Raw genomic sequence first — 14006 nt, forward strand, 5'->3', positions numbered from 1 at the left:
AAATACATTTACCGTTACACCCCTTATAGATAATATATATATATATATATATATATATATATATACAGCAGATCTGGATTTACCAAAGTACCCAATCTTTCATGAAAGCTCCTCAAACACCACACCCTGCGGCCGGAGGCCTGCCAGAGCCGAGGGAAGAAAGACAGAAGGATAATGAGACATGTGGGTTATAGAGCGGGGGGTTCGGCGTATGGGATGAGGGGGTATCTGTGGCCAGTGGCTTTCTTGAATGATTTGGATCCTGCACGCGTGCTGTGGTGAAGCCTTTGGCATCCCATTGGTCCTCTCTGAAGCAGCGACCGCAAGGCACCAAACGTTGAACGATACTCAAAGCGTCGACCGATGGCTTTAATCAAAGACACACAAGGCCTGTGAGAGCTCAGCTAAAGGCCTCAGACCCAGCCAGAATTCACTGAGCTCTGTTTCCCTCACTAAAGAGAACAAACAGCCTTCCTGCATCGCACATAATGTGCCGTTGTGTCCCAAAGTTTGGTGTCAACAATAAAACAATTCCTGCAACCAATGATGCCTTCATCAAATGTAACCTGTGAGCTCTTAAACTGTTGGTTCATCTAGCTCCAGGATGCATTTAGTATCCGTCAGATGTGTTTGGAATTATGTGTTATTATGAGTATGCATGTTCCCAATAAAACTTGACGTGGTGATAATTGGGTCTCCAGAAATAGCATTGCCTTTCTGATGATGAGCATGAAAGTCATCCCGGCATATTTTGATGTGTGGTCGGAGGTTTTCCCCCTATGTTTCCATCAGCATGACACCAGCCTCAACCTGCAGCAGACTCTCCCTATGGCTTCTAGTTAGCAGTAGTCTATAATTAATCATAATCCACTGCACTGTATGGCAGTGTTTCTTACAGGATCCTGTTTTGTTTACAGTTACTATGGTTTATATGACCAGTATGATATTACTGTATATATATTACAGTAAGGTTTTTTTTTGTTGCTTGAAATCCAACACAAAAATGTTTTCTGTATGATCAATATTTAGTTTGATTCAGAATGATTTATGATACTTTTTATTAATAATAATAAACTTTAACTTACATAGGGCATTTCAGTGAGCTTCTCAAATGTGTTACATAGTAAACTCACACTCATAACACAACTAGTAAAAATTCATATAAACAAACAAACAAACAGTAAATAAACATAAATATTACAATCAACTAAAAGCAAAAAATCTATAATAATAATAATAATACTGTTTCAGCTAAGTTACTAAGTAACTTTTATTTTTGACAGATTCTTTCCTCAAAAGTCATTATTTACTAATCAGACATCTTTAATTGTTTAAAAATAGTGGATGTGTGCATTTTTATTGTCCGGTCTTTATATGCAGTGTCAGACCAAAATGTGATTTTATTATCACAGATGAGTGCAGACTTAATGATTATAAAGGCCATGTTTTGTTTCTTTATGTTCATCTGAGTGTTGTTCAGCAGGTTGTAGAAGGTTTATAGGGAGTTCTTGGTTATACAACAAAGATGAATAAAAACACACAGCGATTCTCTCAAGCTTTATTTCCTTGTTTATGATGAACCACATAATGTGTTGCTTTGCATAAAGAAATGCATTGACGTAATACGCCACCGCAGAGGCTTCATATTTCTTCTGATAATATAGTATTATTGTCGTATGGTAAAGACTTCAGGTTCATATTCAAATCAGCCACAAACAAACCCAGCCAATGGCTATTGCTTTCATAAAAGAGCCCCTGATCTAGCATTTGTTTTTCAAATGAGAACATCACTGGCCACAGGAAAGCCTTGAGTAATGCTTGCACGGGGGCCGATATCTCCATGTGAACGCTGGCGAATTGTTTGTTTTGATTTCAGATCTCCGTTCTCTTCTCCAGATGGCAAGTGTCATCAAAGACCACTTCTGATTAGCCTTTGATTCCAGAATGGAAGTGGACGTTACCTAGACACTGTTTATCAGCGTGTCAATATTTACACTCAAACAAGAGTTTGTTTTACACTCGGAGAAGTTTAACTACTTCCTCTTTTTGAAATTAATTTTACACGTCTTCATGAAGATCAGATTAAGCAGGACATGCTTTGGTATAGCGGCAGATTTTCAGTGGCCAGTGTTGATGAGAGAAATGAGGCCAGTAGTCTGATCAAACAAATCACTGAGCATTAAATATTTATTTGATCTAAAAAAAATATTATTTGAGGAGATTATTTTATTTTTTAAAGATTTTATGTAATTTATTATGTATATTATGTATGAAATCCAGTTTAATCCATTTAATGATTTTTTTTTGTTTATTTGCTTACTTTTAATTATACATACTTTTTATCGATTTTTTTTTTTAGATCAGTTCATTTACATTTTAATTATTTATTTAATTTATTATGTAAGACTTTAAAGATGAGAAGCATTCTTTAGCCTGGCAATTATTTTTGACTCTGAAAAGTTCATCTTCCCTTAGGGTGAAAAAACAAATGAATCACAAATTAAAATAAAAAAATCATGTTGCCAATAAATGAGCAATTACATATTTATAAAATCTAAAATTATTATTATTTTTTTTTTTCCATTTAATTTTATTCTAGAAATTCAACCCAGAAATGTTTTATATATTTTATTGCATGTTTTGAAAATCCAGTTTAATTTTTGTAATACTTTATTTATTTGCTTTTAATTGTACAAATTTTATTTCTTTATTTATTTTATCCATTTATTTAATTTTGGTGTATTCTAATATTTGAAAGAAATACTAATTAAATATATGAAAATATATATAACTGTATTTTTTATGTTATCATTGAACGTCCTTGAATTATTTATAATGTTGACCCAGACTGCATGAAAAAAATATTTGAAAACAGAAATTGTTTATTATCCCTCAACATCGATGTTAGAAATTAGACGAGAGGATGTTCCTGCTTCTGATAGGTCATTGTCGATTATAACGGTGAAATATCATCTAAATCATATCTTGATGAGATATTGCGACAGACAGAGCACACCAGGAGCCGGTCTCCTGCTCTCGTGAGTCATCTGAACACACTGCCGCTCTGCCGTATGATTATACCAGGTACAAGGTGAGCTGTGAAAACACAGTGGTTCTCCAAGGCCTGCATCCTCCATCAGCAGATGACGGCGCTGCTGCCCCCATCTCTCCCTCTCGGTAATGAGCCGTGATTGGCTGTGTGGAGGGGCACGAGCAGCATCGATTATATGAGCAGTCCCATATTTGGAAGGTGTTGAGCAGCCCAGCGTCTTTCTCGTGGCTCAGAGGAGCGAAGCCAAGCCATCTCTGCCAGCCTCCGCACCTCCATCACACCTCCACCTGACCCAGAGATGCAGTTTTTAGACTAAACCCACAGAAGCATTTGCGTGGCATTGTCTGAAGGATTTAGGAGTGGTTCGTTTCTTGCTTTTGTGTGTCTTGGAGCTTTAACAAAGATGCCTGAAGCAAATTATTTACGCTCGGTCTCATGGGGATATATAAAGGTATGGCATCATGGTTTCTTTGAAGCTGATTTTATGTCTTGGATGTACGGAGATCCTTATTTGGTAGCTGAAACAATCAGTTTCGGCCTCGATGCATTTACTTATCTTTCATTCATTGAGGGTGTTTTTGTCGGTCATGAATTGATGTATTCAAATAATGTGTGGTACACCACATGTAAATGATATGCAAATTAGCAGAGATGAATATTTTATAGGCCAGTTTCGGTTTGGTGTGAGAAAAATATTTCTGGAGTTTTATTTGACCAGGTTTGAAGGCTTTAGGTTGATCTCTTTTAATCTGTCATATACAGATGTTTTCAGTGTTGATGGTGTGTTATTGTAAATCAATGCATTTGTTATGTAGGACAGTAAATATTAAACGAATCATCCTCCTTTAGAGTTAATCTGTCAAAAACATACTGAGGGACAGTTTCATCACAAATGAAAGGAAAAAAGTATAAATAATATTTTGCATGAAAAGAAGCCTTTTTAGCCCTATTATATCATTGTAATTATTATTATGAAAAAAATGTGTGTATATATATATATATATATATATATATATGAATGTATATATTGAAATATAATAATTAATACAATTAATTTGCCATGCTTTGCCATAAAATTATTCATGATGGGATTACAAATGTGAATTTATGAATTGATGAAATGTGCCTGATTTCTAGAAAAGATTGGGCTATTTTTAGGTCTGGTCTGGTTTTATTCGAAGGGTCTGAGGGCGTCTGTTCTCAAACTGATTAGAACAGAAGGTTACAGTTGATTGATTCATTTATTCCTTGTCTTTGTGTCACCCAATCATGAAGCATTACCATGACTGATTAAAACTTTTGTCCTTTCTCTGTCTGTCTGTCTGTGTGCAGTTCAAGCGGATGTTGAACAGGGAGTTAACGCACCTGTCTGAGATGAGCAGATCTGGTAACCAGGTCTCAGAGTACATCTCCAACACATTTTTAGGTAACCCATCAGTCACAAAACATTAACACGTTTCATTTGTGAGTGTTACGGTGAGGTTTGTCTCATGTTCACGCTCTCCTCCCCATTGTTTCTCCAGACAAACAGCACGATGTGGAAATGCCCACTCCGCAGACGCAGAAGGAGAAAGACAAGAAGAAAAAGCCCATGTGTCAGATCAGCGGGGTGAAAAAGCTGATGCACAGCACCAGCCTCACCAACTCCAACATCCCTCGCTTCGGGGTCAAGACGGATACAGAAGACTCCTTAGCCAAGGTGAGCGCCGGTGATGCAGATCAGGCTTATTTGTGTTGGAGAGCTGCTTCAAACACTTCAGACTCGGACAGAAGCGCAATCATCTCAACTGAATGCTGATTGGATCTGATCAGAGACTCTTGTAGACCTTGACGAAAGGTCATTGGAGCTTTTCAGTCCAATGACGTAGATGGATGTCATGCATTTGGAAAGATTTTGTACCCTGCTGAAAAGAGCAGCTTGGAGCAGCATGAGTTTTCATGCTAGTTAGTGTCATGCTGTTTACCAGGAAGCTTGTCGACCGGCGGGTTTTTTTTAACCGAGAGCATATTGCGGGTTAAGCTAGTATTCGTCAACACACTGATTGAAGAATGCTTTCAGAAACGAATCAAACGCTGCTCTTTTCAGCAGGTCAGTTTCCTCAGATTGACTGTTTATTTCTAAAACGAATCCTGATTAATTCCTAGAAAATATTGTGGATGTTTTAAAAGCCAAACCAACATTTATTATATTTATGCGCGTTGCAAATGGGTTTAGTCAAGTCACATTCATTTATATAGCACTTTATACTATACAGATTGTTTCAAAGCAGCTTCCCTGTAGTGAACAAGAAAATAAAAGTATTAGTTCTTCAGCTAGGAAACAAATACAAATGCAGCTGTACAGCAACCATGAAAAAAGACACTAGTGCCATTATTCAGCTCAGTTTAGTTTAATGTTGATTCAGTTTAGTTCAATAACTGAATGCTGCAAAAATATGAAGGACACAGTTCAACTGTGTATAAAGCACATCTACTGAAGACAATAGTGTCGTTATTCAGTTCAGTATTGATCGTATTCGGTTCACTAACGTCAGTGTTGCAGAGATCATCAATTATGAAGAAAACTTAATTCAGCTATAAAGCGGCTATACAGAACAACTCAATTAGTTTATAATAGTGTAAAGTTGATCAAAATCTACTGAAGACATCTTTCATTTATATTGATACACTGAAAGAAAACGTCTGGGGAAAAAACAAATACAAAAATTATTTTAAAATAGTTACATGCACTGAAATGTTTTTTTTTTTTTTTTTTTTTTTTTTTTTTTAACCAAAATTGAAATTGGAGTTATTTTATTTAGCAGAAAACTGAAGCTGAAAATAAATTGTATTGGTCTTATTTATTTTATAAGTTTTAAAAACATTTAAATTGCACGTAAAGAGCTTTTGTCAACTTTTCAATAACAAAATTATGTTTTAACTCCAATGATTTCACCCAAATTGGCAAACTGGAAATTGCTATTTCGGCCAAAATGTCAGTGCATCACTACTCAAATGAGTTTTTGCAGTTAAGTGGCTTCACACACAACGGGACTGACTAATGATTGGCTGCTGTGTTTCAGGAACTGGAGGACATAAACAAATGGGGCCTTAACGTTTTTAAAGTCACAGAGTTTTCAGGCAACAGGCCTTTGACGGTGATGATGTACACTATATTTCAGGTGAGCTCAAGCATTCACCACTCTCCTTTATTTACTTAACTAATAAAAGTCTTGCTGAGCACAATTCATCAATGTTTGTTTTCATAACCTTCTTCACCTCTGATGTAACCAAGGTCACATGGACAGGGAAACACAGTTTTAACCAATAATATCATAGCCTACTTTATATGATCCAATGAAATCTGGCATTATTTAACATGCTGTGTCACATGATGTTAATAGTGTTGCAAATACATTTTCATGTTATCGTGAACATCATCGAGATCGTCTGTTTTTCTCTCCCACAGGAAAGGGATTTACTCAAAACATTTAAAATTCCATTGGACACTTTCATAACGTACCTGATGACCTTAGAAGACCATTATCATGCTGATGTTGCGTATCACAGTAACATTCACGCAGCTGACGTCACCCAGTCCACACACGTGCTGCTCTCCACGCCTGCTCTGGAGGTGAGAGACGCCGTTTGCACAGTTCAAAACTGTAGCATATGACCCATTTCATTCACATTTGAATCAATGTGACCTTGTGTGCTACTTGCTAGGTTTCCAAAAAGGTTATGTGGTGAAGATAATGTCTGCTCTCGCTCACCGTACATCCACATGTTGTTCTCTTTCAGGCGGTTTTCACAGACCTTGAAATCCTCGCTGCCATCTTCGCCAGTGCTATTCATGACGTAGACCACCCGGGTGTCTCCAACCAGTTCCTCATTAACACCAGTAAGTGTGCTTTATGAATATATATGGTTTATTCGAACCAGATCCAAACAATTGAGCAAATGACAACTGATACTAAAATTAACAAAACACTTGTGGCGTGTTTGATTGTTATTGGTTTATGCCATAGAAAATAGCAATAATAGTAAAGCTTTTAATTGTAGAGGATTAAAAAATATGCTTTTGGTGTAAATGTTTAGTTTAAATATCTAATTATTTAAATGTTGTTAATGTGGAAACATAATAATCTCATTAAGTGTGAAAATCTAATCCTCTATTATAATTATTTTAATTTCTATAATGTAATAATTGATCATAATAATCAATAATAATAATTAATAATAATAATAATAATATTGTAATAATAATTTTATTTTAATTTAATTTTAATTTTAAAAATTGAAATTTACAAGTATTATCTCATTGTAAAAATGTATGAATACAGTAATCTCAATTTGAATTGTCTTCAATAATTTCTTTAAATTTCTATAATCTAATTATTCAAATGTACAAATATTATTATCTTTTTATTTAAATGTAAAAAATAAATAAACTCATTTAAATGTGTAAATGTAATACCCTAATTAATAATCTCTTTATGTAAATGCCTAAACATAGCAATCTAATTTTGTAAACAAATAAATATTGTCTGATTATTTACATTTCTAAATATAATAATCCAATAACTTAAATGTCTAACTATAATAATGTATTTATGTGAATTTCACAATTTGTTCCAAAATTTGGTTCAAGAAATTAATAGTTAGGGGAGTTATGATGACTATTGTCGAGTTGAGATATTTGACCAATCAGCATCCAGAAAGGGCACTATCCATTTGATATACACAATATATGTTTTTAAAGAGCTAATAGTTCCCTGAATGTCAGTTCAGGGGCTTTGTATTGTAATGGATGGATCTATAAACTCAGAGCAGATGACTCAATCCCATCAGCTCAGACATCTGTCCTCAGAACCGCTGCTTACATAACTTTATTCTGTCATTAGCAGCACTGATGCAGCGATAGAACAGATACAAGCGACTCGGGCCTCATGGGATTGTGTCTGTCTGTAATCTCTCACAGACAGTGATGGAGTCCTGCTGCTGACACAGCTGTTTGCTGCCAGTCCGTCACGCTCGTGTACACATTAGCACAAGGTCACAGAGTTTGCCGTGTTTTCTTCATGTCTGCAGACTCGGAGTTGGCCCTCATGTACAATGACTCGTCGGTGCTGGAAAACCATCATCTGGCGGTGGGCTTCAAACTCCTGCAGGAGGAGAACTGTGACATCTTCCAGAACCTGAACAAGAAACAGAGACAATCGCTGCGCAAGATGGTCATCGACATCGTACGTCCCGCTCAGATGACGTTTAGCTTTGATGAAGTTCGTTCAGAATTCTGGCTTAAGGTTTTTCTCGCACGTTACTCCCAGGTCTTGGCGACTGATATGTCCAAACACATGAACCTGCTGGCCGATCTGAAGACCATGGTCGAGACCAAGAAGGTCACCAGTTCTGGAGTCTTGCTCTTGGATAACTACTCAGACAGGATACAAGTGAGTCTTTTAAGCTGATTTGGGTCTTTTTTGACTTCCTGTAAACTCTGGCTCTGTCAAAACTGATGGAGCGGCTCAACACAGCCGCTTCTGGATCAGCCAATGGCGTGAGTTGGGGGGCGGGACTGAGTGTTTTGTTGACCAGTGGTGGTTAAGAAACCCATTTGATTATTATAATGGTAACATTTTAGAATAAGATTCCATTAGTTAATGTTAGTTAACTACTTTCGTTAACATGAACTAAGCAAGAACAATCCTTCTACAGCATTTATAAGTCTTAGTTCATGTTAATTTCAACATTTACTAATGCATTATTTAAATCAAAAGTTGTGCTTGTTAACATTAGTTAATGCACTGTGAATTAGCATGAACTAACAATGAACAACTGTATTTTCATTAACTAACATTAACGAAGATGAATAAATACAGTAATACATGTATTATTCATTGTTTGTTCATGTTAATTAATACATTAACTAACATTAACTAATGGAACCTTATTCTAAAGTGTTACCATAATAATTTATTTGTTTATTCACAGTTCACTGGAAATTCATAGAAGTGTACTTTTTTATGTAAAAAGCTACATTTTACACTTTTTTACATGTTTTAAATTGTAAATTAAGAATACATGGGACATTCAGAGAACTTCAGTGACTATCTAATAAGATATAATCTTAAATATAAGATATATATATTATTTTTTTTATTTTTTTTAAGTTTAGTATTCAATGTTTTTATTATGATATTTATTTGAAAATATAAGATTTCTAAGCTACATTCATGAATTAAAGTGTAAATTAAATGTCTGATGTCATAATCATTTGTCGTGATTTAAATGCTAAATTATGCAGAAATTGTAAATTGATAGAACTTCAATAAAGATCGAATGACATAACATAAGCTTAACATTTTATGATTTTAATAATTACTTTTTTTTATTATGATACTGGTTTGATTTACATATAGGAAGACATATTTAAATTGAAAATTAAACTGAAAATATACCTTGTTAATTCATATTATTTCAATTACTATCTATTGTTATATCAGATATGCTTAACATTTTAATACTTTACATCATTTTTTATATTATTTTTTAAATTCGTTTTTTTTTTATGATACTGATTTGTTTTAAATATATGATGTAATTTTCTCAGCTGCATCTGAATTTAAATGTTGTAATTGAACAGAGACGGTTCAGTGAAGCATGTGTTGATGTTCCTCAGGTGCTTCAGAACATGGTGCACTGTGCGGACCTGAGTAACCCCACCAAACCCCTGCAGCTGTACAAACAGTGGACGGACCGCATCATGGAGGAGTTCTTCAGTCAGGGCGACCGAGAGCGGGAGCGAGGGATGGAGATCAGCCCCATGTGTGACAAACACAACGCCTCGGTAGAGAAGTCTCAGGTAGCTTCATCAATCCAAAACACTTTACACTTCCTCAGTTTCTCATTTGTGTGTGAGTGTAATTCTCACGGCCGTCTCTGTCTCCAGGTGGGCTTCATTGACTACATCGTGCACCCGCTATGGGAGACGTGGGCCGACCTCGTCCACCCGGATGCCCAGGACATCCTGGACACGTTAGAGGACAACAGAGAGTGGTACCAGAGCACCATCCCACAGAGCCCGTCTCCTGCTCCCGACCAATCCGAGGACGGCAGCCGCTCCGCCGGAGCAGACAAGTTCCAGTTCGAACTGACGCTGGAGGAGGACGGAGAATCAGACACGGAGAAAGACAGCGGCAGCCAGGCCGAGGAAGAGGAGGAGGAGGAGGATGAAGAAGAGGAGGAGGAGGAGGACAACAGCTGTAGTGATTCTAAAACTCTCATCACACAGGACTCGGAATCCACCGAGATTCCAGAAGCGGAGGAGGGAATATCGGAGGAGGTTTCCACAGAACCCAGCATGGTGGAGGAGGAGGAGGATGAGGAGGATGATGATGAAGAAGACGAGGAGGAGCAGCCAGCAGACACGTAGCAGCACGTTTGGACGGCCCGGACTAGCTGCCGCGATGGCAAAAAAACGCAAATATTTAATAACAGACAATGAAATTGAGTTCCAAAGCGCACGTTGCACTCCAAGACCTCGGCCGCTCCTCTCTCGCTCTCTTTCTCTTTTCCGTCTCTCTACGAGCTGCCTGGAGACGAGAGGACACTAAGACTTTGGTAGGTTGTTGTATTATTTGCACTCAGGAATAATATCTAGTCCTCTGTTTTTTCAAGCTTGGTTTCGTTTACCTCCTCCTCCTCCTCGTCCTCTGTGATTCTCTGTGGACGACGGTGAGGAAGTGTCCCACACGAAGCAATCAGAGGAGAGAGACGTCAGCGGGACACATTTCCTTGGATTTCAAAGAGACCTTATTTTCTACATTTTAAGTCTTCCTAAACGTTTGACTGAGAAAGATTTCACAAAAGACTAAAAACAAACAGCGCAGCGCTGTCATGGCCTCCTCAATGATTTTATACGGTATACATTCAGATTTTTACATAGTTACTTTTTAAATAACAAAACAGCAGCTGTGCGTTTTTGAGGAAACTTTGCGTGAAGGGTAACTTGCAAGTACACGACGTGGGTCGTGCGATCGCTACCATGTTCACATGACTGCTGTCCCGCACCCTCCATTCAGAAGATGTTTTTACATTGTGTTTTTTGTACTTCGTCAAACACTTTACCTCTAATGAGTCTCATGTGACACCTACAGATGCTTGATCTGCGTTTAACTCTTTCTGTTTACTTCCTGTCTTGTTTCAGAGCAGTTATTTCAGCAACACTGCACTTGAAGCCTGTAATATATATATATAGGAATGTGTATAGATATTGTATATATATATATATATATATATATATATATATATATATATATATATATATATATATATTCTGTATGATTAAGTATTATTGCAGATAATACAAATATATTAAAATATACAGTCACCACATTAATATGACATATGCATGTGTATATGTACTCATTTTATACATATGTATATATTTTATTGTGTGGGTTTATATATATATATGTGTGTGTGTGTGTGTGTGTGTGTTAATATAAATGCAGATAGTATTAAAATATTAATATATATTACAGGCACCAAGTAATGTGTTACCAATCAAACATACACATTTAAGAACTTGATTATTGACTTTAATCCTTTTCGAATCACAATTCAAAAACTTATTTTAATGCAGTTCAGACTGACACAGACATGCTGTTCAGGCGTTGTAACTCCAGGTCAAGCGAAACCTCTTTCTAAGGCATCATCCTCAAACCATTTATTCGAAGCACTTCTGTTGTAAGGACATCTGGAGATTGTATAGCATTCGATTTTCTTTCCATTTGCCTTTTTCTTTTTTTGAAGCCCACATCAGCGTGTAGTTCAGAAGTCCTGCGCATCGGAGAGTATTTGCTGTGCAATATCTTTCACAATCACCTTCAGTATGTTTCCCCATCTCTCATGTTTCATTAGTTCAGAGATCTTCTCTTAGGGCTAGATGCAGTTTAGCGTCAAAATCCATATTTTCATTTCACAGGAAAACCACCCTCACGCTCCGGACACGCACTATGTGACACGTGGCTTTTAATAAGAGCTTATTTATATCTGTATATGGTTGTAATTTCTGGTTTGGCTTCTGTCTGAAAGCAGTACTGTAGACCATCACCTGTAGCATCGAGCGTGTGGACTTGCAAGTTACTGGCCTCCTGTTTTTGGTCGTGTACATAGAACAAACTTTTTCAGATCTGTAGGAAATATAACACGCTCACAGAAACTTGAAACCTGGCTCGAGTTGAACTGATTCTGTTATTTAAGTTTGTGCCATGATATTCTTTCCTCACCAGATGACCTTACCTGATTATGGATTTTTGTTTTCACTGTTTACAACGATGTATTTATTTTGCTGTATATATTGTAATGTTTGTTGTAAATGATGACAGATTCTAAACTTCATCCCGGATGGAGTTGCTGTATTTGGTAAACTCTTGTTGAGAGAATGTTTATTATTATAAATATTATCCAATGTAAAAACAAACAAAGTGATGATAATGATAATAATAAGATCCTGTATGAAAATGAGACGGTCACCTTCAAACGTGTGTTTCTGGAGATCTGGGGAAAGCCAAACCATTCGAGACGAGTCACGCTGGCGTTTGGCCCCAGGGCTGTGCCTTAACTTAAAAACTCTTTGTTTGTGTCTGTTTGGTCTCTTTACGGGATTCGGAGAACGATGTCTGCTGCCAGGGTATCAGGGCATCTTATACGCTGCATTTAAAGCTAAAGCTTAGGACGACTTGGGTTACTACTATTCATTTGTAGGTCTAAAAATGTGGCACATAGTGAATGCTGCTGTCGAGACAGTGGCTGCAATAGTCCCGGGACGGTTCGGTTTGCTCTAGAGGTGCTTGGCTGCTTGTGATCTTTTACTTTCATGCTGTTCTTTAACTTGGTTCAGGTACCGTCTGCTACCCTCATCTCATCCAGCCTTGTAGATGTGCTTGTGCACTAAACTGAACGAGTCCTAGAGTTTCAGATGTTAAATAAGCATACCTTCTGACACGCGTACTGTAGATTAGCAGCCCTGGACCAAAGCCAATCGTGGCTATTATTATTATTATTACAGGTATTTTTTTCAATGTCATTAAAGGGATACTTTAACATTTGGTTCATAAGTTCTGCTGATTAAAAACTGAAACACTTCTTTCAGTCTCTTATAGTCTTTTGCCGGTACTGTAGATCCATCTCCAATCGGTTTCAAGTCCATAAAGTACAAGAAAAAAAAAAACTTTTTATATGCAACAGTTGAAATAAAAGCATGGGTTGATTGCAAACGTGTGTCGCGTGTTTGTATTTGTCGCAGATATGAAGCATGAGACGTCTTGGGCTACTGAAGAACATGATTTGGTTTGATTGCTCTGTATCCTGATGAGTCGAAGTGAAAGTCTTGATGTGGTTGAGCGCGTCATCCGCTCCGGAGCCCTGCAGAGTTTAGAGTCAACCCTTATTAAACTAATTAAACACACCTGATCCAACCAATCAAGTCCTTCAGGCTTATCTGAAAACTACATTTATGTGTGTTGGGACAAAACTCTGCAGGGCTCTGGCCCTTCAGGAAATGAGTTTAACACGCCTGCTTTAATTGAAGCTTGAAATGACTCTTTATTTAGAATATGCCTTTAAGGGACTTTGGTACTAGTCACCTAGATAACAGTAGGATGTGTGAAACCAGTCATGCTAAAGCAATTTTTAAGAATATAAAATGGGCGGTTTTAATTGATCTGAAATATAAGTAAATATAATTTACATAAGTATAAATAGTTAATAATATCTTTTAGAAAGCACATTTATCTGGGAAAGAGTAGCAGCGCCCTCAGGCGAATCTAAAGTAAAACTGTGGTTCTGCTTCCACCTGGTGGCCACACAGAGTAACAGCAGCATCTAAGCGAATTATAAAAAGCAAAAGTAAATATTTTATTTTTGTTATTTATCATACGTTTCAATTTATGTCCACTCTTACTTATCA

The 14006-nt window shown here is 36.8% G+C and overlaps 1 protein-coding gene across 12 annotated transcripts in view; it reads left to right on the forward strand.

Moving 5' to 3' along the window:
* LOC128020821 (cAMP-specific 3',5'-cyclic phosphodiesterase 4D) overlaps positions 1–11292 on the forward strand; it is a 167703-nt gene extending 156411 nt beyond the window's left edge. For 11 of the 12 annotated variants that reach the window (XM_052607556.1, XM_052607558.1, XM_052607557.1 and 8 more), the window contains 9 exons: positions 4385–4478; positions 4576–4751; positions 6115–6213; positions 6501–6665; positions 6833–6932; positions 8123–8277; positions 8362–8484; positions 9714–9896; positions 9984–11292. In XM_052607556.1, the coding sequence (XP_052463516.1) occupies positions 4385–4478; positions 4576–4751; positions 6115–6213; positions 6501–6665; positions 6833–6932; positions 8123–8277; positions 8362–8484; positions 9714–9896; positions 9984–10466 (1578 nt within the window). In that variant the 3' untranslated portion in view covers positions 10467–11292. Of the gene's footprint in view, positions 1–3096; positions 3504–4384; positions 4479–4575; positions 4752–6114; positions 6214–6500; positions 6666–6832; positions 6933–8122; positions 8278–8361; positions 8485–9713; positions 9897–9983 lie in introns of those variants that run through there. The other variant, XM_052607568.1, reaches the window with a different exon arrangement.
* Positions 11293–14006: the final 2714 nt, after the last annotated feature.

This window comes from Carassius gibelio, chromosome A10, assembly GCF_023724105.1.
Source record: "Carassius gibelio isolate Cgi1373 ecotype wild population from Czech Republic chromosome A10, carGib1.2-hapl.c, whole genome shotgun sequence".
NCBI lineage: Eukaryota > Metazoa > Chordata > Actinopteri > Cypriniformes > Cyprinidae > Carassius > Carassius gibelio.